At 40.4% G+C, this 23,040-nt stretch overlaps 2 protein-coding genes across 13 annotated transcripts in view; one reads left to right on the forward strand and one right to left on the reverse strand.

Moving 5' to 3' along the window:
• Positions 1-1,343: 1,343 nt before the first annotated feature.
• METTL21A (methyltransferase 21A, HSPA lysine) lies at positions 1,344-10,265 on the forward strand. 5 transcript variants are annotated; one of them, XM_043446038.1, is made up of 5 exons: positions 1,357-1,475; positions 1,826-1,904; positions 2,317-2,496; positions 3,737-3,848; positions 8,577-10,265. In XM_043446038.1, exons 3-5 carry the CDS (start codon positions 2,350-2,352, stop codon positions 8,972-8,974), a joined length of 657 nt encoding a protein of 218 aa, XP_043301973.1. In that variant the 5' UTR covers positions 1,357-1,475; positions 1,826-1,904; positions 2,317-2,349; the 3' UTR covers positions 8,975-10,265. The 5 variants fall into 5 exon arrangements, with proteins under 5 accessions (XP_043301971.1, XP_043301973.1, XP_043301972.1 ...); XM_043446037.1 differs by lacking the exon at positions 1,357-1,475 and adding an exon at positions 1,486-1,659; XM_043446036.1 differs by lacking the exon at positions 1,826-1,904 and having other exon boundaries at positions 1,344-1,475.
• A 5,363-nt stretch (positions 10,266-15,628) lies between these two features.
• The window catches only part of CREB1 (cAMP responsive element binding protein 1), a 54,880-nt gene continuing 47,468 nt past the window's right edge, over positions 15,629-23,040 (reverse strand). For all 8 annotated transcript variants that reach the window (XM_043446031.1, XM_043446032.1, XM_043446029.1 and 5 more), the window contains one exon: positions 15,629-21,807. In XM_043446031.1, coding sequence (XP_043301966.1) covers positions 21,663-21,807 — 145 coding nt within the window. In that variant the 3' untranslated portion in view covers positions 15,629-21,662. The remainder of the gene's footprint in view (positions 21,808-23,040) is intronic.

Genomic DNA, 23,040 nt, shown 5'->3' on the forward strand with positions numbered 1-23,040 from the left:
GCGGCCAGATGCCACACTCTGAGTAGCTTTCACCTCAAGAACGGGGGCCCCCAGGGCAGATGCGCTGACCTTTTGGCCGGGGGAGGAAGGAGACAGGATCCCGGCTGACCGCGCGTCCCGCCGCTAGCAACAACACCGGCCGGGGAGCCACGTGCAGGTCGCGTTTCCCGCTCCGCAGCCACGGAGCGCGCGAATTCACTAATTCGGACTTCACCTTGGTGAGACGGAGGTGAGACGGTGAGGACGGATGGGTGACCACGTATTCTTAGGTGCGAATTTTCTCCTACACCCGCTAACTGATCACCCTTAATACTAAAAACCAGCAAGCGCACAAATTTTAAAACCACTCACACACAAAAGCGCGAGCGCCAGAACTATCAGATAGACTGGCAGGTGGACCCACCGCCTGTCCAGCGACAGGCGGGTTGGCCTCGCGGTCCCCGGCCGCGGTGGCACCCACGCCCTCCGCGCCTCCGCATCTCCAGCGGTGTATATCCAGTAGTGTAGGAGTGTTAGTCACTTAGTCGTGTCCGACTCTCTGTGACCCCATGAACTGTAGCCCGCCCATGGAATTCTCCAGGCAAGAATCCTGGAGTGGGTTGCCATTTCCTTCTCCCATCCTGATGGCAGTGGACACTGGAAACGTTTAGGCATAAACTGAAGTTTTGGCTAGCATAGCTCATCAGTAGAGTGAGACCACCTGTTTGCTGGCTTTCAGCACCGCCCTCAGTGTGGCGATCTGCTCCCGTTTGGTGCTCAGTAGGGACCTGAGTTCGAGGATCTCTTCCATCAGGTCTTCCTTGTCTTTATCGATTATGGGGGCCAGCTCCTGTGCTGCAGCTCTTTGAAGAGACAGTTGCAAGGACCGGTCCACGGCTTTCTGCAGATGTTTGATTTGGTCCCGGATTATGGCATTAAGGTTGTAGATATTCACTGGCTCTTTGCGAATGTCACTTGTATCTAATACTGGAGATGATGGTGGGGCAGTAATAACAGAGGGTTTCGTAAATATCCAGAGGGTATCGTAAAGCGGGAAAATCATACTGTTAATGCCCAGTTTAACTTCAGGGTCGACTCCGCCCAGTTTAAGTTCAGGATCGAGTCTGCGGTGGTCGCTATAGAACGCACCGCTTTAGACAGCGTGGATCCCCCACGAACTCCACTCTCGGCGGCCAGAGAAACTGACTTGGGGGCGCCGATATCTTGCGGACTCACGCAGCGGGAACCCCGCCCCGCCATCTCCGCTCTGGGTCCCCACACTGCACCCGCCGCTCCGCGTCGCTGGCGCAAGTGGATCGCTTGTTCTGGGAAGGCGGGGGACCGGAAACGGGTGTCCCAGCGCCGGCCGCCCGCCCCCGCCCGGCCCGGCCCGGCGGTCTACCGGCTCTCTGCCCCTTTAAAGCCGGTCATTTCCGCCGCCGACCTCGGGGGCGGGGAAAGCGGCGCGCGCGCCACGCGAGGCCGTCTCTGGAGCCGTAAGTACAGGCAAGGCCGTGCCGCGGGCCCCAGTGTGGGGCCCGCCGGGCGCCGGGGCTGCTGGCCGCGCCCTCGGCGGGGAGGTTCCGGGCTCCCGGGGCGGGGTGAGGCCAGGCCGAGCCGGCGGCCCCTCTCCAGGCTCCCGCCCCTACCCCGCCGCTTCCCGTAGCCCCGGGGCCCGCGGTAATGACGTGTGTCCCTGTCCGCCGCCCCTCTTTGGGGTTGGGGGGCGGGCGACTCCGGGGCGGGCGCCCAGCCGCGGCGGGGGGCCGACTCCATGCCGGACCCAGGGTCCTGCTCCCCGCGAGTGATTCAGAATCCCCGAGTGTCTTTCACTTTCCGTCTGCAGGAAATGGATCTGCGTAGACCGTGTATATCCAGCTGGTATCATAAAGCAGGATAATCACAACGTTAACCCCAGGCTGAAGTTAAGTTTCGAGTCCGTGGTGGTCGCCACTGAACGCTCCGAGGGAGAGGGAGCGAGGGGAGACCGACACAAAACAATAGTGCCCCGCCGACCGCGGCGGGTTGCAAGCCGCAGTCCACGCGGGCCCAGGCTTTTAGAAAGCGCCACTTTCTCAGCGCCCTGAGCTGCCACCTCCACTTCGCTCACTCTTAGCGCGCTGCGAATTCACTGAGTGTATAGGGCATCCAGCACCTTTGGCATGAATTCAGAGCGAAATCTCACTTCCCAGGAGGGCCGTGCAAAAGGGATTAGAGACTTCCCCCCAACTCTTCCTTCTTTTGAACTTGTAACAACTGGCTTTGAGCTTTTGGAGCTACTAAAGAGGTCATGCATTTTCTAGCTAGAGCCTCACTCAGGATTCTTTTGCCCCACAGCTTGGAGGGAGCAGAGAGCTGGGCGGGGGCGAGATGGCCCTGGTGCCCTATGTGGAGACCGCGGAGATGGGACTGCAGAGATTCCACAAGCCTCTGGCCACCTTCTCCTTTGCAAACCACACGATCCAGATCCGGCAGGACTGGAAGCAACTGGGAGTCGCAGCGGTGGTTTGGGACGCGGTAAGTGAGCCCCGGAGGCCTCTGAAAATATCAGCAATTGATGATAAAGACTGCTCTTATTTTTGAAAAGTAACAGCTTTATTGGCTTGTAATTCATATACTGTACCTTTCACTTAAGGTTGTTTTTTTTTAAAGTAAATTCACAGTGGTGCAAGTACCACTACGCTCAGTTTTAAAACATTGCATCACCACACCCCATCCCCAGAAAACTTCTACCCATTAGAATCATTTTCCTGCCCCCCCGCCCCCTCAAATAGATTGCATTTTAAGGGTGAGTAAAGAAAGCTGAGAGAAATTGAATGACTTGCCACCTGAGCCCCTAGCTGCTTTGGACACTTGTTTTTAAGTTTAACATTGCACAAAGAAAATGTCACTGACAAAGCCCCAAATGAAGATCATGTGTTTTCTTTTAAGTTTTCCATAGTTGTCATGATCAAAAAACGATATTGTAATTGCTGCTTTTTCCTCTCCCCAGCCCTGTTCTTTCAGCTGCTTGTGGCAGACTTGCCCTCAGTCTCTAGCCACATCTGGGATTCAGTGGGAACTCAGGATTCAGTGAATACTGGATAAATGATTGGCATAGATACAGTTTTACAATCTTAACATTGTATTAGGGGTGTCAGAAACATTCAGGGATACAAAATATTGATATATCTGTAACCCAGTAGTACTGCTTCTAGGAATGTAGTCCAAGGTAACTACAAGAAAAGTTTTCTCAGAAAGAGTAATAAAGATACAGAATAGTGAGGAATGGGTGAATCTCCTTCATTCTCACCAAGAAGAGGAATTGCTCCGTATACTAATAGTATGTGGCCATGTCCCCTTTGGTTGTGGCCTTGCTGATCTGAACTCGGTTTAGGAACTGGACATTCCTTAAGCCAGATCACAGAGACTGTTCACGTCAGCTCTGCCAGAATGGTTTGTAAACCTCGAGTGTCAGAGTGCTGTGACGGAGAAGTTAACCTTCCCAGGTTCAGCAGGACCTGGTCTCAGGTGGACAGAATGACTGACGGCTGCTTGTCCCCCTGAGGGCCTCTGGAGGGGCTGGGGGCAGCTGGGCGGTGAGACTCAGTATCCAGGCTTGCTTTAGGGGACCCTGCTGGCAGCAGCTGAGCTCCCTGGGTGCCCTTAACCTGGGAGTTGAGCGGAGGGGGTGCGTGGTAACTTCCAAAAGCACAGAGTCTGCTGGAAATCCTCCAGCGCTTGTTGACCTTAACTATCACACTGTGTTTTGACTCAGGCTGTCGTTCTTGCCACGTATCTGGAGATGGGCACTGTGGAGCTCCGGGGCTGCTCTGCTGTGGAGCTGGGTGCTGGCACAGGGCTGGTGGGCATAGTGGCTGCCCTGCTGGGTGAGTGAGACGCAGGGCTCCCTCCGTGGGAGTGGAGGGGTCGCCTTTCCATGACACAGACCCATTGTCAGCTTCCTCCCTACTGGGTTACTGTCCTTCTCCTTGTACTTGTTAGGAGTCATGGGCCACAGCTGCTATGCTCACAACTTCGGGAAGGCTCATTCCTTCTCTCTCTCTCATTCCGTCATTTGTATTCTCATTGGAGACTGCTTTGCCCCCTTCAATTCTGTGATGATCTTAAGGAGACTGAGTTCAAAGAGAGTTATCTTATTCATGGATGGAGGTTTTTTTCTTTCTTTTTTTTTTTTTTTTTTTTTTACAGTTTTAGGTACCGACCTCCTGCATTGCAGAGGATGCAGGTTTGATCTCCGGGTTGGGAAGTTCCCCTGGAGAAGGAAATGGCAACCCACTCCAGTATTCTTGCCTGGGAAATCCCATGGACAGAGGAGCCTGGTGGGCTACAGTCCATGGGGTCTCAAGCGCTGGACATGACTTAGCAACTAAACCACTCTCCCTGTCTCTGTGTTCGGATTTACCCCAAGGAAGTAAAGAGAGCGGAAAATCTTTTACCTTTGTTGCTGAGGAATCTTTGGTGGTTTGTTCCTTTTAGGAAGGGCTGGGCACCCTGCAGTTTGAACTGACATCTATTAAACAGTATGTAGTTCTGACTTGATGTCAAAGTTTGTGTGGTTTTTTTTTGCATACAGACATTAATTTAGGCCTAGAGCATTTTTAAGCTTCATTTCTATTTCATAATTCATTGACTCTTTGTTGACAAAGGGTTGACTGCTGACAAATTTTTTGGTTCTTTTCTACAACTTCTGGCTTGTGCAGTTCAAACTATTCGATGATTGGGTAGAACTGCCTCTAAGATACCATATATACTATTTCTCACTTCAGTATTGTCAGCTGGGACTCTCAGGGCTAGAGGCCCACTAGGCGCTGACCTCTTTTTTTTTTTCAGTTTAATTTTACTGAAGTATAGTTGATTCCCAGTGTCATGCCAACTTCTGTACAGCAAAGCGACCCAGACATGTATACACATTTTCCACTATGCTCTGTCACAGCATACTGAATATAGCTCCCTGTGCTACACCGTGGACTTTGCTGCCATCCATCCCACATACAGCAGTTTGCACCTGCTGATCCCAAACTTCCAATACTCCCTCCTGCCCACTCCCTCACCAGCCCCCAGCTGCAAGTAAGCACTCCACCGCTTCTGACTTCTTTTAACTTTTACTAGCTATGTTACTGGAGAAGGCAGTGGCACCCCACTCCAGTACTCTTGCCTGGAAAATCCCATGGACGGAGGAGCCTGGTAGGCTGCAGTCCATGGGGTCTCTTAAGAGTCCACGACTCAGCGACCGACTCAGATACGACTGAGCGACTTCACTTTCACTTTTCACTTTCATGCATTGGAGAAGGAAGTGGCAACCCACTCCAGTGTTCTTGCCTGGAGAATCCCAGGGACGGGGGAGCCTGGTGGGCTGCCGTCTATGGGGTCGCACAGAGTCGGACACGACTGAAGTGACTTAGCAGCAGCAGCAGCAGCAGCTGTGTTACCTTAGGCAAGTTGCTGAATCTCTAAACCTCTGTTTCCCGATAGAATGGGGATAATGACCGTATTCACTGCCCAGAGAGGATCAAATGAGATCGTGCATAGACATCTATAGGTCATTGACTGGCACAGAGTAAATGCTCAGAATGTGTTCATAGCCCCTCTGCATGTTGTTTCCGATCTGGAAGTCTGAGTTTGTGGGCTTGGCAAAGCCAGGATAAGGTTCTTCAAAGACCATCCCAGAGCCAGGGACTAGTTAGTTGTTGCCACGAAGGATGGGGCCTCTGGGAGGGACCAGAACACAGGATGGCAGACGGTGTGCCCGTGGTTGCCCCGGAAGTACCTGCTGCCTCATTTCTGCAGTGCCCCAGGGCTCGGTGTCCGCTCTGCCCCCCAGCCCTGTCACGTCTGACTCTAGGCTGTGGTTCGGTGTGTCTGTCTCTCCTGGCAGGCTGAGGCTCCTGGGGAAGGGGACAGTGTCTGTGTGTCCCTGGCACTAATATGCAGCTGGCACACAGCAGGTGCCCAGATAGCTTTGGAATGAAAGATGAACTCGAAAATCAGGAAAATTCCTGTTTGTTATAAAAATGATACTACTCTATTACAAAAATAGCCCTAGAAGCAGTCCAAAAAAAAAAAAAAAAATGGAAAAACCCACCAAAGATTCTGGTTGTTAACGACTTTACAACATCATTACCATTAGCATTTTGGTGTGTTTCCTTCTTTTCCTTTTCTCCATCCACATTTTTAAGAATTTATTTTTAATTGAAGAGTAATTACTTCATCATGTGTTGTTTTCTGGCATACAACAATGTGAATTAGCCATAAATATACATATGTCCCTCCTCCGTGAACCTCTCTCCCACCACCCACCCCATCCCACCCTCTAGGCTGAAACACGGCACTGGGTTGAGCTCCCTGTGTTTTGCAGTAGCTCCCCACTGGCTATCTGTGTCACGTATGGTAATGTATACGTTTCAGGACCGGTCTCTACGTATCCCGCCCTGTCCTTCCCCAGCTGTGACCACAAGTCTGTTCTGTGTGTCTGCGTCTCTATTCCTGCCCTGCAAATAGGTTCATCAGTACCACTTTTCTAGATTCCACTGATTTGTTAATATACCATATTTGTTTTTCTCTTTCTGACTGACTGCACTCATAAAACAGGCTCTAGATTCATCCACCTTACTAGAACTGACTGAGATCCACTCCTTTTTGTGGCCAAGTAATATTCCACTGTATTTATGTACCACGACTTCTTTACCCACTCGTCTGTGGACAGATATCTCGGTTGCTTCTGTGTCCGAGCTGTTGTAAACGGTGCCGCTGTGACCACTGGGGGCCATGTGGCTTTTTCAGTCATGGTTTCCTCAGGGTATATGCCCAGTAGTGGGGTCGCTGGGTCATATGGTCGTTTCAGTACTAGTTTTTTAAAGGAATCTCCATCCATATTTTAATCATAGTTAGAATCGTGATTCCATACATGTGCCTATGCATTTGGTTATTCCCCCACCTAAGTTACCTTCTCATTGAGGACTTCCCTTTCAAACCAACTCTCTTACTTCCTGATGTCTTGTATCTCTCTTTCCTGCTTTATTTTTTTCCTTAGTGCATACCTTCGACTAACATACTAGATATCCTACTTTTAAAAACACCCCTTGCTGCCTGTTTCCTCCCTTAAATGTAGATTCTGTGAAGGTAGGGGTCTTTGTCCCATGGCTGATGGCAGCCACTTGGATATTTATGGAATTGGTGGATGTTTTGGGGAATGGTCAGCTGACAGTATGATTCTGCTGAAACTTGGGGCACACTTGGCAGGTCAGAAGTAGCCTCAGAAACCTCTGAGGCAGGCGTTCGAGGAGGTCTCCGTCTAAGAGCTGTTAATGTGAACACTGAGCTGACATGGAAAACCACACCACTCCAGTGCTGACCACAGAGTGCTCTGTAGACTGGTGGGAAGTCCAGGGGGGAAGTCCTGGGTCAAAGTAGGAAGAGGCTTGTTACCCGGAGAGATGGAAAGTATCCCTGAATTCTACTCACCAGGCAGCATTCTGACTAGCAACAGTGATAGGTGCATGCATCTGTCAGCTTGCACATTTTCACAGTATCACACTCAGGACTGAGTCACATGTCCAACTGAATTATATACTGTTACATGTCAAGATAAGAAACCTTCAGTATAAACTGTACTGAAATGGTGCTGCCAACAGCTGTTCTGGGATCCTCTGGGGGATTGCCCATGAAGATTGCAGACTGAAGGATGCAGATGAGAAATAATTTATGAAAGAATGAAATGTACTGTTTATGTTTTAGAATTTACAGGGTTAAAACCAAGCAGGATTGTGTACCATAGTGTTAATGCAAGGTAGATGGGGTGTTTCAGGGCTGACCTTATGTAGTTGCTTCACCTGAAGGGTAACTACCATTTCGGACTTCTCTCCGCCATACTGGTTCAAAAAGTTCAATCTCTTAGTTCATTGTAATCAACCCATAAGAAACAGATGAATACAATACTGCCTCCTTCATTTTACACATTGCTTGTAGAAACTTAGCACATAGAGAACATTATCTCACCTACAGGACTGTTAATACAATCTTGTGATTTTTAACTTTACCATTTTTCCATAATTATATATAAATTGCATGATTACATATAGATTGGCTGCTTCCTGACAGCATAAGTAGAGATAGATTGAAATTTCTTAGTAGCCAGTTAATGTTTTTTCTATGCTTCTTTTTAAAGCTCTAGCCCCAGAAAGGAGCCTTTCTATGTTTAAAAGTATCTTGCTGTCTTCATTTATCATTTGTGCCCAGATTTTTCATCTTTGGCTTTCATTTTGCCCTGAAGCCTACGGACTTGAAGATGGTAACCTAATGAATGAAGTATAATGGTAGACACCTGTGGAGGGTGGGCCACTTCTGCCTGCAGAATTCAGAAGCATAGGCTAGCTTGGGGACTTAGTATTTAATAGGCATAACTTCTGCAAACAGTAAGAAGTCATAGAGGCAAACCGAAGGTTTACATTTACCTGCAGGCAGTAGAGGAGGAGCTTCTGGCCATTGTTCTGACGTGTCAGGTGAAATGTGTAGAGAGGCTCCCCCTGCTGTTTAACTTGACCCCTCTCCTTATTAACTGTACTGATGTGCGCATTACTTTTTGTCCTACATTCTAGGTGCTCACGTGACTATCACGGATCGAAAAGTAGCATTAGAGTTTCTTAAATCAAACGTTCAAGCCAATTTACCACCCCATATCCAGCCCAAAGCTGTTGTTAAGGAGCTGACTTGGGGACAAAATTTGGGGAGTTTTTCACCTGGAGAATTTGACCTGATACTTGGAGCTGATATCATATATTTAGAAGAAACATTCGCAGATCTTCTTCAAACATTGGAGCATCTCTGTAGCAACCACTCAATGGTTCTTTTAGCTTGCCGAATTCGCTATGAACGGGATTACAACTTCTTAGCAATGCTGGAGAGGCAATTTACTGTGAGCAAGGTTCACTATGATTCTGAAAAAGACGTACATATTTACAAAGCACAGAGGAGATGCTTGAGAGAGGACTTGTAATTGGTTCTAATTTATAAGAATGTCGTCACTGAGTGTATCAATTAAGGTCTTACATGGGGAATATAATCATATGTAATAAAGTAGCCCGCTGTACAAGGTTAACCAAAGGTTCTTGAAAGACAAAGCAAATGTACAGTTTTAAAACAAAGCAGCACTTTGTCCCATTGCTGTGACTTCTTTAGTTATATTTTACTAACTCTGAAATTCAATTAACATTAAAGGAAAGTGTGAGATTTTGGTTTTTGTTGTTTCTGTATCCCATATGCTCCCTCTCAATAAACAATTTGCATTGATGCTGTGATGAAGGGTTGGTATAAAGAACTTGTTTTGGTGAGGCTAGGTCATGCAAATCATTTAAAACACATTGTAAGACATATGTTTATCCCAGTTTTCTAATTTTCTGAGTATAAGACAAGAAGTTTAATGTACATTCCCTGAGCCATTAATACTATTGAACTCTTTTGTCTGATGTATTTAGGCCTTAAGTACTTTTGGTTACTAGAGATTAGGATGTGAGTTTTCTGAGGTCTCATATGCGTTTTTGGTGTAATTTCAGATTTAGGTATATAAACAAAAGAGTAAATAAAAATAAAAATTTAGTTATTTTTTGGTAAGCTCCTAAAATGGGGAATAGGTTATCTTCAAATCAAACGCTGTAGTATCTCCCTTCAGCTTCCCCCTTTCTCGAATGTTTTTGTATTTCTCGAGTGTTGTTTTGTAGCCTTTCCCTGCCTCCTCATGATGCACAGGATGACAGTAAAAGAAAAAGTTTTAGCTCTTTCCATGGGAGGTTAACTCCCCAAGTCTCAGTTCCTTCCACATTGCACTTGTAATTGTTTATTCAATGTTTATGTGCCCCAGAAGATTGTACAGTTCCTGGGGGCCAGGAATGCCTCTGCCTCTTTCATTATGGTCTCCCCAGTATCTAGTATATCATAGCCAAGTATTTTTTGAATGAAAAAGATACATTACAGTTAGAGGGTATTGATCTTTGATTGATTGCTACATTGTTTTATGATTACCTTTGATAGACTTTATGAAGTCACACACATACCCTGCCCTTTTGCTTTTTCCCCCACAGTGTAAAAGCTTAAACAACAGCTTAAACATTTAGACCACAAGAATATTATAATCTCAGTATGATGTTTCCTACTAGAGAGAGATTTCTTTGTAAAACATTAGAAACAAGACCTCCTCCCTCTTAACCTTTTAATGACTATTTTGGATGTGTCATATTTTAAATAGAGGTTTAGATAGAGGTTTTACTTTAATAAAGGTGAATTTAAAGTTCTGAGCATTGTCATGTACCAGTTCAACACAATTCTGATAAATGCACATGAAATGGAAATATCCACAGATAACCGAATCCATGAAATGCCAGTACTGTACCACGGGTCTGGAACATCTTTAAAAACAAGTAAAATAAAAGCCCTGCAATATTAACAACACTATAATGAAAGGGCAATCCCATCTAGGTATCTTACTAGGAATGAATATATTAACTGGAGTTCAGCTCCTTTGCTTGAACACCCCTGACTTTGGAGAGAGCTATGAGAATGTCTGTGGGTGTGGATGGGGTGGGGTGGGGGCAGAGCATGCTTGGATGCACTACCAAGTGAAGTGAGCTGTGATTGGGTTCTTTTACATTTCTGTAAAACATTAAGAATCAGAAAAGGTGGAAGGTAATTTTTTCCGCGTGTCCTACAAATAGAAGAAAAGGTGAGAAAAATTCACCAGGAATAGCTTGGTTGTCTAAGTGAAAATCAAGTGGTTTTTTTTTTTTTGGCTTTGGGTTCAAAATGTCACAGGTCCAGTTCCCCAGGGAAATAGACTCAGGGTTGAAGGTTAAGGTTCAGAAAGTTTAAATGAGAATGTTTTCAAGAACAACACCTGAGGGAGTAAAAGTAGCAGGATTGGGAAAGAGGGAGAAATTGGGTTGGGATGCAGGTGGGAAAGCCCTCAGCAGAATTCAGAGCTGGGGTGGCCAGAAAATGGGTGTTGAGGCAAGGGGTGGGACTTACATCCTTGTGTAGCTAGCCATTGGATCCAAGGAGCTTAACCTTGGGGTGGAGACAATTCCTGAGAGACTCAGCGGAGCGCCATCAGCCACTGACATTACCAGAAACTGGGAAATGAGTGCTTCAGGGGTGTGTATAGAGGGAGGGGGTGTAAGAATATGGCCCACTATCAATGTCAACAAAGTTGTGATTTTTTTATTTCTGAGAAAAGGATTAATTTATCCCATAAATATGCATTTTAAGTGTGCTTATTTTGTCCTCAAGGATAGAAATCTAGTCTCCTCTAGACCTACTGTACTAAGCCTTGATTCTCATATTGCTCAGTTTCTTAACTGTTACGTGGTTAACAGCCAGTGGGTATCAGTAACTTTTTTTTCTCAGTTAAAATCAATTGCCAAGTGCTGAGTTAAAATATACATTAGGTTTTTAGAACTAAAACTCTATTAAGTACACTTGTTTTCTAAGATCCCTCTTAAGGGTATCTTGCTTTAGTTCATGACAGAACCATTTGAAGCCATGGTTTCTAAGAGTACATTTATTCTTCGTACTCAAGGATCAGAATTAAAATTGATCAGAAAACTTTATCTAAATGAGATGAACACTAGATTGAAAACTGAGGGCAGAGTAACATTGTCTGAAATGTTTCATCATCTTTCCAAGTACAGTTTATGCCCCAGCAAGGCAAGGACTGTACCTCATATTTTATATTTCAAGTGTTAACAGTGTTCTCTTCATAAAAGTTCGATAAATATATACTCATGAAAAATACATATTCCTTTACATATCAGTTACCTTATTAAATTGCCTATTCTCAGGGATATCAAAATGTAAAGCATATTCTCAGTAACAAAATTTTATGAACATACAAAAGATTCAGTTCCAACATCATTTGTTTAATCTATGCTTTTAGTTTATGGTGGTTGATGGAAGCATTTTCAGTCATTTTTAAAATCAAGAAACAAAAATAACCATTTAGGATACTGTTCTTAAAATTCAAGCCCTTTAATTTTTTAAATTTCTTACTTGTCTGACTGCACTGTGTAGCTTGTGGGATCTTAGTTCCCTGACCAGGGATTGAACCCACACCTTTGACAATGAATGGGCAGAATCTTAACTACTGGACTTGCCAGGAAATTTAAACAATTTATTAATAATTCTTTTAAACATCACTTTTAATGCACTACTATTGGTAAGAGTCCCTTGGACTGCAAGGAGATTCAACCAGTCCATCCTAAAGGAAATCAGTCCTGAATAATTCATTGGAAGGACTGATGCTAAAGCTGAAACTCCCAACGCTTTGGCCACCTGATGTGAAGAACTGACTCATTGGAAGACTCTGATGCTGGGAAAGATTGAAGGCAGGAGGAGAAAGGGATGACAGAGGATGCCGTGGTTGGATGGCATCACTGACTCAATGGACATGAGTTTGAGTAAACTCCGGGAGTTGGGCATGGACAGGGAGGCCTGGCGTGCTGCAGTCCATGGGGTCGCAGAGTCAGACGCAACTGTGACTGAACTGGTAAGAGGTCCTAGATATAGTTGGTGAAATAGACATGTGATTTAGTGTGAGAAAAAGTCACGTTACGGCTCCCACAACCTCTGCTGAGACAGAAGCAGCATTTTCAAGTGCTTTACAAGAATAGGTGAGATGCCATAGTGAGTGTATTTCCGTGTTGTTGGAAACTGGAGACTTGGGTTCTCTCACCATTGACATGAGTTGCCAGGAAAAGCAGGGCAGTCCTCAGGGCTCTTTTTGTCACTTCAAAAATTGAGGACTTGTTAGCTCAGAAGTTTCTGCTTTAAAATCACGTTATGCTTTTCTTCCTACAACCAGAGAAGGGTTAAAATTTAACACTTAAAAAAGATGGCATCACCAGATGCTCCCTAGCTGAGAACAGCTGTTGCTCAGGAAGATCAGAAGGGAAAACAGTATAACAGAAATGAGAAGAGGAAGGACTGCAAACCTTAGGCTAGTCTGCTACTTCTCATTTTTCTTTGAATATTTATGAAAAGAGAGACTGTGAAGTTTGACATAAAAAATACTAATGAATATGACATTTAAAAATTAACTTAGCAGTCTTAATACTGCTTAGCAAACCACCTCCAAATATGAAGAAAACTATACTTAATAAGTTTCCACTTGTCGGTATCTATCCTAGAGATACACTAACTTGTATATACATCTATACTAACTTGTGTATATCTTAACAGTCAGCAGTTTCAAACTAAATGTCCAAAATGAGAGTACTAGTTAAATAAACTGCTATATCTATACAGTGGGATACTTCACACCTGTTAGACTGAGGTAGACAGACATATAATGAAATACAACTATTGCCGAGACACATTCAGAGGAATAAAGCACCATTTATATAAAAAAGGGACAAGGAGAGAAAAGACATTTACATTTGTGTGTACATTTAGTGACAGACTGTCACTAAAGGGATATACAAACTCACCCATTTGTACTGTTCTTTTCCAAATATACATATTTACATATTACTTTAAAAAACTAAGTTAAAAAATTAGAATGAGGACTTCATCAAGAAAATGAGAAGAAAACTTACAGGATATGAGAAAATATTTGCAAAATCCTATTATTTGATAAGGATGTAGTATCCAGAATATATAAAGAACTCAAAACTCAAGAAAAAAAAAGGTGAGCAATGAAGTTGGACACTTCTCCAAAGATATACAAGTGGCCAACAAACACATGAAAAGATGTTCAATATCATTAATCACTAAGGAATTACAAGTCAAAACCCCAGTAAGATACCACTTCCCCATCCATGAGAATGGCTTTACTATTTTTTCTTTTTTCAAAATGTAAACAAGTGTTGGCCAGGATGTAGAGAAAGTGGAACACTTCTGCATCACTGGTGGGAATGGAAAATAATGCAGCCACTGAGGCAGTTCCTCAAAATTTAACTCATAGAATTATCATATGACCCAGCAATTCCACTCCTAGATGTATATACCCCCCCCCAAAAGTTGAAAACAAGCACTCAAACACAAAACTTGCACATGAATGTTCATAGAAGCATTATTTACAATGGCTCCAAAGTGGAAACAAAGGTACAATGGATGAACAAACTGTGGCATATACATACATTGGAATATTACTTGTCCATAAAAAGAAATGAAGTACTGATAAATGCTACAATGTGGAGGAACCTCAAAAACAGTATGCTAACTGAAAGAAGCCAGACACAAAATGTCACATATTGTATGATAATGTGAAATAACCAGAACAGGTAAATCTACAGAAAGATTGGTGGTTGCCAGAGGGCTGAAGGGAGGGGAAAATTGAGTGACTCTTATTTAATGAGTACAGCGTTTCTCTGGAGTGATAAAAATGTTTTGCAACTAGATATAGGTGGTGGTAATACATTATGAATGCACACTTCAAAATGATATTTTGTTACATGAATTTGCACCTCAAACAAGAACACATATCACATTCAAACTCAAATTACTTTCTCTCTTCACTCGTTAGGTCCTCACTAGCATTCTAAGCCCTAGTATAGTCAATGTGCTTAAGTTGTGGAGAAATTAAAATGAAGAGGAAGGACAACCCTGATTAGGGCAGCTTAGTGGATAATAGTATCACCTTCAAGATGGAGAACCAGCTTAGGAGAGAGTAGATTTAGAGAAATTAAAAGTTCAGTTTGGACCTCTATTTTACAGTCGGAGTACAGATGACAATTCTGAGTCTAGAGTTCAGGACTCAAACTGTATAAACGTATTAGAATTGTTTCCTTGGTTGTGTGTCTTAGTTTCTTGAAGACAGGAACTTTTCACTGCCCCAAATTGTGTTCTCAAGTACGTGTTTGTGAAATGAGCAAGTGACAGCAAAGTTGTGGATGGAGAGGACAGGCACTCTGCTTTTACTGGAGGTCCAAGCACCTAAACTCAGCTTATAAGGAGGGTCACCATCAGTCCCAATTTGCTCAGCATAGTCCTGGTTTACACCTCACCTGTTCCCTCTCAAAAATGTCTGTCTTTACAATACATTATGTGGTCACTCTTTGTAGAAGAAAAAAGGAATAAAATTCATGTATTTCTTTCAATACAATGGCAGATATAACAGGCTTAAACATGGCAATTTTTAAAAGTCCTTTAGACTGCAACTGCTAATTTTCAGAAATTGAATCAATAGTATAGGAGAGAATCTTTTATTCTTGTGCTTTAAGCAAAGAGCAGATTAACCACATCTCCTCCCCTTTCCTTCCATTTTACGTGATCACAGAACTTTAGAATTACAAGGAGACCCAAGAAGTCATCTATTCTTATCCTTCCAATGCAAACATGCATTTTGTGACAATAAATACAGCTGGCCACATGTCTCCCATTAGTTGTCTCACCAGGGCAGTAACATGTCTAAATCCTCAAAAAGGCACTGTTGATTAATCTTACTGAAAAAAAATCTTGTGCTAAAAACCAGGAATACAGTAAAATTAAGTAAAGATATGTTAAGTTTGAGTTAGTTTTCTGCTGCTGTGCAACATAAGCTTGTGATATATTCTAGCATTAACTTTTGCCATTTAACAAAATAAACCAAGTCCACAAAATATTGCTTCACACACCTAGGAAAAACCACAATGTAGATGATCCCATCCCAAAAAAGAGACTTAAGGAGTTTTTAAAAGCATGTTTATGTGACAGCACATAAATGTTTGTGTAAAAAGGGCATTATGACAGTTGATACCACAAAGATTACAGTAAGAAAAAGCACTTTATGACAATATTTCACAAATTCACAAGGATTACTTTAATATACAAAGCAATTGCTACCATTCTGAACACAAAGCGGCTAATATGTACATAGTGTTAATAAAATGCATTATAACAGTACATTTTTTTCTCTTTACACAAAGCACAAAAAGATTTAGGTAAAAAAAAAAAAATTAAAACAGGGATGCTTCTAGAATGTAGGGAGTTTTATTAGAAATGCATTTTCCTCACTATATTTACTTATTTAGTATTCAACTCCAATAGGAACATCAGAGTTAAAAGTCAATACCCTGTTTTGTGCTGACAGTTTTTGGGGGAGGTATTCTTGACCCCAGTCCTCAAGGAAAAACAAAACAACAAAACCAAAAACCCAACACTTTTCTCCCTAGAAACTTCCCTGATTATTTTGTTTCTGAAGTTTCAAGTGATACAGCTAGGTTAGAAATAATTCCTTTTTTGGGTGGGGATGACAACTGACATGACAAACCAGTTGGGGACTTTACATGGAAAACTGCGAACTAGCACTCTTCTCTGCCATCCTAATCTATACTCAATGAATTATTCCCCAATTTTAATATAAATAATTTTATTACATACACAAATTGGAGTGGCACCTGGATAAAAATACAATGTCTATAAAGCATATACCAATTCAATTTTAAAAACCTAAGAAAATAAAACCTCCCAAACACAATGACAGATCGTTTCACTTGGCCAGCTGACTAAGGTCATCATCTGCAGGGATTTTCTTCCTTCCCTACCAATTTTTGAACTATGTTAGATTTACTCTCATATCTGAGATGCTCCTCAGACACCAGCTTAGAAATGCCATACTTCTGTAGGCAAGTATTAAATAATGCCTGTATAAAGCAGGTAAAATTTGCATTTCCTATGGTTTGACCCTTTCAAAAGACATTTACTGAAGAATATTCATTTTCCTTTTACTTGCTGGTGAGAATAACTCAAAATGTGTCATGTTTTACCCAACTAGGACCTGTATGCACAGTACCAGAATGCAGACAGGTCAATATTTTCTCTCTGTGCTAAACAACTCAGCCTGTTTATAGTATCAAATTGCTTCACAGGCTTTGTTCTTTTTTTTTTTTTTTCTATTTTTATTTTTTTAAAAAATAAATTTCAAGCTAAAACACCTGAAATATAATCCCTCCATTCAAACGTTATCTGGTCCCTCTTAAAGTTTGTCTGCCCCCTGAGGACACATACAAAGGCTTAAGCTACATTCACTCATCAATAAGAACTTATCATCAGCAGATGAGACAGATGGAACTGCAGCACCCTGTTTGATTGATTTGAAATTCTTCCATACTGACTCAGCTCCATGATATGTTCGACCCCTCAGGGATTAGCGCCTCTCTCAGCCGTTGATTCTAGACAGTCAAGGAAACCAGTTCCTAGTACATACAGTGACTGTGCAGTCAACTTAAAAAAAGTCAACACATCAACATTAGAAGTATTCAAGATGTATGTAGGCCATCCAACAAAAAGTCCTAGTTGTGCTTTGTACAACTGAGCGAACAAATTTATCCCACAATTCTTCACCTACAGGCTTACTATAAGCACACATCACTTTTCCTCTCATCTGAAACCAGTCAAATTTAGACAGTTACTTTTTATGTTAACGAAAACAATTTAAAGTGAAAAAATTAATCAAATTATTACATGTGTTCTCCATGACAACAATAATTAATTACCTTGAAGTCTTTCACTGTTCTGCACAAATTCAAGGATATCTTAGGATCCTATACATAGTATTAATGTTGGGGTAAGGACAGAATCTCATTTAAAATTGGAAATAAATATTTATTCACTTGAGTTGTATTTCCTTCTATCTTTATTCATGATGAAAGAGAATTAGGGTTTGAACCCATTTTTAAATTAATTGAACTAGTCTAATTTCCTTATTTTTCTCTTTTTACAGCTATTTATAAGGCTAGCCTTTAGGTGTTAAATAAAATATTTTAATCAATGAAAAGCTTCCATAAAAAAGACACATGATTTGAAGAGAGGAGAAAGACGTAAAAAGTCAGATGACAATTAATTGATGAGGGAATTTCTCAAGTTTGCTAATACCCCAAACAGGGTCATTTTAAAAGTGCAAGTTACACCAAACATTTACAAAGAATATAATGTAAATATAATCCAAATAAATATACAACTTTTGTATTAAGTCAATGGGAAACAATATACCAACAGTTTTCAGGGTTACAAAGGCAACAAAGCCTCTTGAAAAAAAATGAAATGGTGTGTAACAAGTGTCTTTGGAACCTACTTTAATTCAAAATTTTAACTTCAAGATGTCAGTCTTATTTAATCCTGAAAAATGAAGCAGCCAACCTTCTGATCTTCAAAATAAAGAGACCAATTTATGCTGACAGCTAACTATAGCTGATCACAGAATTAAAAATATTGGAAATGAAAATAAGAAATCTTGATTGAAGTCACTTAAAGTAAGTAAAAGCATCCTGGTTTAAACAAACTTGTATCTTCCTAAGCCTTTGTATGATTCCACATGTCACCCTAAATGGTCAAAAGGATCAGGGATTAGGCCTGAGAGACAGAGATGAACTTCAGCCAGATGACTTCTGATCGGACAGCCTGCCTGACTGGTGTTGTGCTTTCGGGTACTAGCACTGCTGCTTGACTTACCATCTAAGTATATTTTCTGACAAAAATCCCTGCTCAAATGAAAACACCAAAAATTTTCCCCCAGGATGATTTCTGAAAAAATCAGTGGTACCTTTTAGAAGCTATCTTCAAAATGTTCTTACCACTGTTATAGCTGCCAGAGACAAAGCATAAAAACCAAACACTTTTGGGGGTGGTGGTGGTTGTGGTGGTGGTTCAAGTGACTAGTAACATGTTTAAAAGTATCAAGTCAAAGAAAATTAACAATTAAAAAAAAAAAAAGAAAATCAGCAGATAAAAAAATCCGTCATGAGTGCTGGAGTAATGCAGTCCAAGAAATTACCAAAAGGGATGCAATAGATCACGCAAAAATGTAAAATTTCATCTGACCTCAATATACTATAATACTCAGCATTCCTGACTTAAGAGCTCTCAGAGCCTCAGATATATACTGTATGTATATATATATGTACACATATATTATACAAATGCCATCCCCCCAAGAATATCTAAATGAATAGAGCACCTATGACAATATTATGGTTGCCAATATGGTACTTGAATTTGAAAAAGAATGAACTTAAAAATTACATCTGGTATCAATTCTTTTTAATAATGTGAACACATTGGATCTAGCCCTTTCTAAACCACTTTTCCGTTAAACACTATCAAAGCCTAAAAACTCAGAAGAGCAATATATCAAAAATAAACCCCTCCCACTTCATTTTTATTAGAGTTAATCTGTCCTATAGATAAAAGTGCCACATGGCCCTATATTTGCAAAGTGAGCAATACCAAACTTGCTATTTTCTAGGCAAATCAGTAGCATATGTACAGATTCCTATGATGACATTTTTATTCCCTTTTGGCCAATATGAAGAGAAAAAACATTTATAATGTGGCCACATATATTCTTGGCTGTAAGATTTTTAAAAATTATGTTGTTAACAAAGATTCTCAAAGTTGCATGCTTAAAAACAAACACATTTTCCCAATTCTCTTAAAAAAAAAAAAAAGTCTTCACAAAAGATGCTTAATTTCTATCTGTATAAACGAAAATCTTCAAGTCTCTCCAAGGTCTAAACAGATTTAGCAACAGAATATATACTTCTTACCTCATCATTAACTGACTTCAAACCAGAGCAGTCATCCTCAAAAGTAATTTATAAATCCAACCAGCTAATATGGATGTGATTGCCTTGATTTATCAGGGACTAAGAGACCACCAACTTTCTAATTAAACAGAAAGCCTTATTTCTGAAAACATTTGCTAAATATTAAGCAGTGTTCATTTCTAAAGCTTATGACTTAAAATGTTCAGTTTTGACATTCTGACTCATTTAAGAATTCTGGTTTGTGAACAGATTTTTGATTTTGCTTGGTTTCTATCAAACCAGTTTTCGAAAATGGTATATCTAAGTTGGCATACAAATAATTTTGATGCTATAACTTTCACCGTTAGCTCAGCAGGATAAACAACAAAATTTACAGTCGTTTGAAAGCCTTCTTGAGAATCTGGTGAACTGTCCAAAGATAAAGACTACATCACTCAATTCTTAGAATGATGCTGCTTCATAAACTCTGTGCATCCTTAAAAAAAGACAATGCTTTGTTACAAACAAAAAATACCATTTACAAATATTAATTAAAAGTCTTACTTTTCAAAATGGACTCAATAATTAATATCCACATCTGCATATTTTGTTAACACATTAACAAACTTTTAAAAACCCATAACTAAATATAAAACATTAAATCTTAGACTCTCTTAAAAAAAAAAACACCTTCTCAAATGAGAAATTATAATCTAACATGTCGATTTCAAATTTTTCAAATCTATTCCGTCTTATTTTTTTTTAAAAGGGTAGCTTTTAAATTTATCGACTTAGTGAATAAAATGAGTATTAATAATTAAGTCATATTGGAAACAATGTGTGATACATACAAATACAGACGGTTCTAGTCAGGAGTTAAGACAGGTAGGTCCTTTACAGAATAACAAAGGATATACAATATACTGGAAAGCTAAGCATCCCTATCCCTTTTGGAAGAAAACAACAAACAAGGTCTTGCAAGAATGACAAGTCAAATATTGTAGTATAGCAATCATTCAAATAAGTCTGAAAAAATTATTTTCCTTGTGTATATCTAATATTGTACTTTTAAACTATATCTTTGTAACTTCTTTCATTAAAAAATTCACTCAACTGTTAAAGTATGTTAATATGGAAACAATTTAAAATCAGTATTTTTCTACAACACGTAACATTTTATAAACAAATATATCACTTTACTTCAACATCTTGAAGGCTTTCCTGTTGGTGGTATAAGTGCAAAGGGGAGCAGTTTAATTAGAAAAACCCTTTTAAGTAAATGTGTGACAATATAAATATGTTTGAAGGTGATGACAAAAACATCTATTTAAAAACCTTGTTATATAACTCAAGGAACTGGTTTACTAATGAGCATCTTTGTACTAAAAATTTAGTACTACACTGAAGCTTTGTAATTTTACTTACTTTGATTTAATTTAAAATCAAATACCATGCTTTTTCATTCAGTTGGTTACTTCTTTTAATGTATTCATAAATGCTGAACACACACAGAACTGAATTAAGAAGCAACAACTGCCCTATCGAAGAGCTATGGTTAATACAGAGTATTTTTAAGAACCAAGGACAAGTGTTCAGTATTGAAGAGAATGTACATAGAAAGACTCTGAATTCATTCTTAATTTCTTCAACACCATCCTAAAATTCTTTTCTCAGCGCATATTATCTCTTTCACAATTTTACATGATTCACAATGGAAATGGGAAAACATGTCAATTTGGCAATCAACACTTCTTCATTGCACCTTACTTACTTTAAGCATGCGGCCCAAACATTACGTCAACTCAAGAAGCTGGGGTAATTCTGTCCCTAAGGCAATCAAGGAGCTCAGCACAAACCTTGAAATCATTTAAAAAAAGATTTTCTTTTCCTCATTTCCCCCATCAATTTACAAGTAAACAAATTATTACTTCTTGAAGAGGGCAGGGGATAAAAAGCAGAAGTCTCTTCATGATTCCTGGTGCTGAAAATTTCTTGAGGGGAGAAGTGGAGGCAGGTGTTGGAGCATTCACAGTTTAATGCAAAAGCACAAATGAATGAAATTCTGTAGTTGCTTTCAGGCAGTTTTGCGCATAGAAAAAAAGAAATGTTTAGAAAATAAAATGTTTATTTTGTCTTTCTGGTTGTGGCCAAGCCAGTCCTTTTCCCACCATAATAGGTGAAAATTTAAATCCCAAATTAATCTGATTTGTGGCAGTAAAGGTCCTTAAGTGCTTTTAGCTCCTCAATCAGTGTCTTGTTTTGATTTTCAAGCACTGCCACTCTGTTTTCTAGACATTTCACATATTCTTTCTTCTTTCTACGACACTCTCGTGCTGCTTCCCTATAAGCAAAAGACAGGAAAAATTATGCAACATTTCTGCATTCTTTATTTTGTGTTAGATAGAATACATTAAAAAAAGAGATCTGTTTCAAAGCAATAAACGTTTTAACATATTATAGATTAGGCACTTGAAAAAAATAAAGAGAATGACTTGGAAATTGCCTAATGTAAACTTTTCAACATACCATAGAAAACTGATTAAAAAAAAAAAAGAACTGTTCTGAAGCACGAATTTTAATTGATGGGGCAGAAGGGTAGCAAGTGTTCTCACATGAAAATAAAAATTACTGTATTTTGGAGTAGAATACAAAATTCAAATGAGCTTTAAATAAAAAACTTAAAGAACTCTTCAGCTTGGGGAGTGCCTCTTAAGGTGTCTCAAAAATTTCTATCTGAGTATTTTTAAGAACAGAAGAGAATGAAAAGATTCTCCCAATGGACTGGATGGGCAAAAGGGCAGATACACAAAGCAATGGAGTAAGCCAGACACCCCAGAAACAAGCCTATACAAATATGGTCAATTACATTTTGACAAAAGTACAAGGGCAATTCCACAAAGAAAGAATAATCTTTTTTAACAAACGGTGCTAGAATAAACAGTTGATACATAAAGATGAACATGAACACACTTCACACCTTATAAAAATTAATTCAAAAGGGATCAGAGACCTAAATGTAAAATATAGTTATAACACTTGATACAGAGCACTTGGAGCTTTCATACATTGCTGGTAGAAAGGCAAATGGTATAGCCACTCTGAAGAATAGTTTGGCAGTTTCTTATAAAATTAAATATATACTTACCATTCCATCCATCCAGGCCACTCCTAGATATTTCCTCAAGTGAACTGAAAGTTCATATAAAAACCTGTATCTAACTGTTCATTGTAACTTTATTCATAATCCTTTAAAACTAGAAATGAACATAAACTTTAAGGTGAATGGATAAACCACATCCATAGAATACCAAGGATAAAACGAACTGCCTGATTCATACACCACTAACAATGAATCTTGAATGTGTTGTGCTAAGTGAGAGAAATCAGATCCAAAAGGTTACATTTATAGGAGATTGTGGAAAACACAGAAGATGGAAAACAGTTCAGTGGTTTCCAGGAGCTGGGGAAAGGGGTAGAGGCTGACCACCAAGAGTTATCACCAGGAATTCTTTTTAGAATGGTATAAATGTACTGTATGGCACTGTGGTGGCAGACATGTCTGTCAGACGCCATA

This window comes from Cervus canadensis, chromosome 24 (assembly GCF_019320065.1).
Source record: "Cervus canadensis isolate Bull #8, Minnesota chromosome 24, ASM1932006v1, whole genome shotgun sequence".
Taxonomy (NCBI): Eukaryota; Metazoa; Chordata; class Mammalia; order Artiodactyla; family Cervidae; genus Cervus; species Cervus canadensis.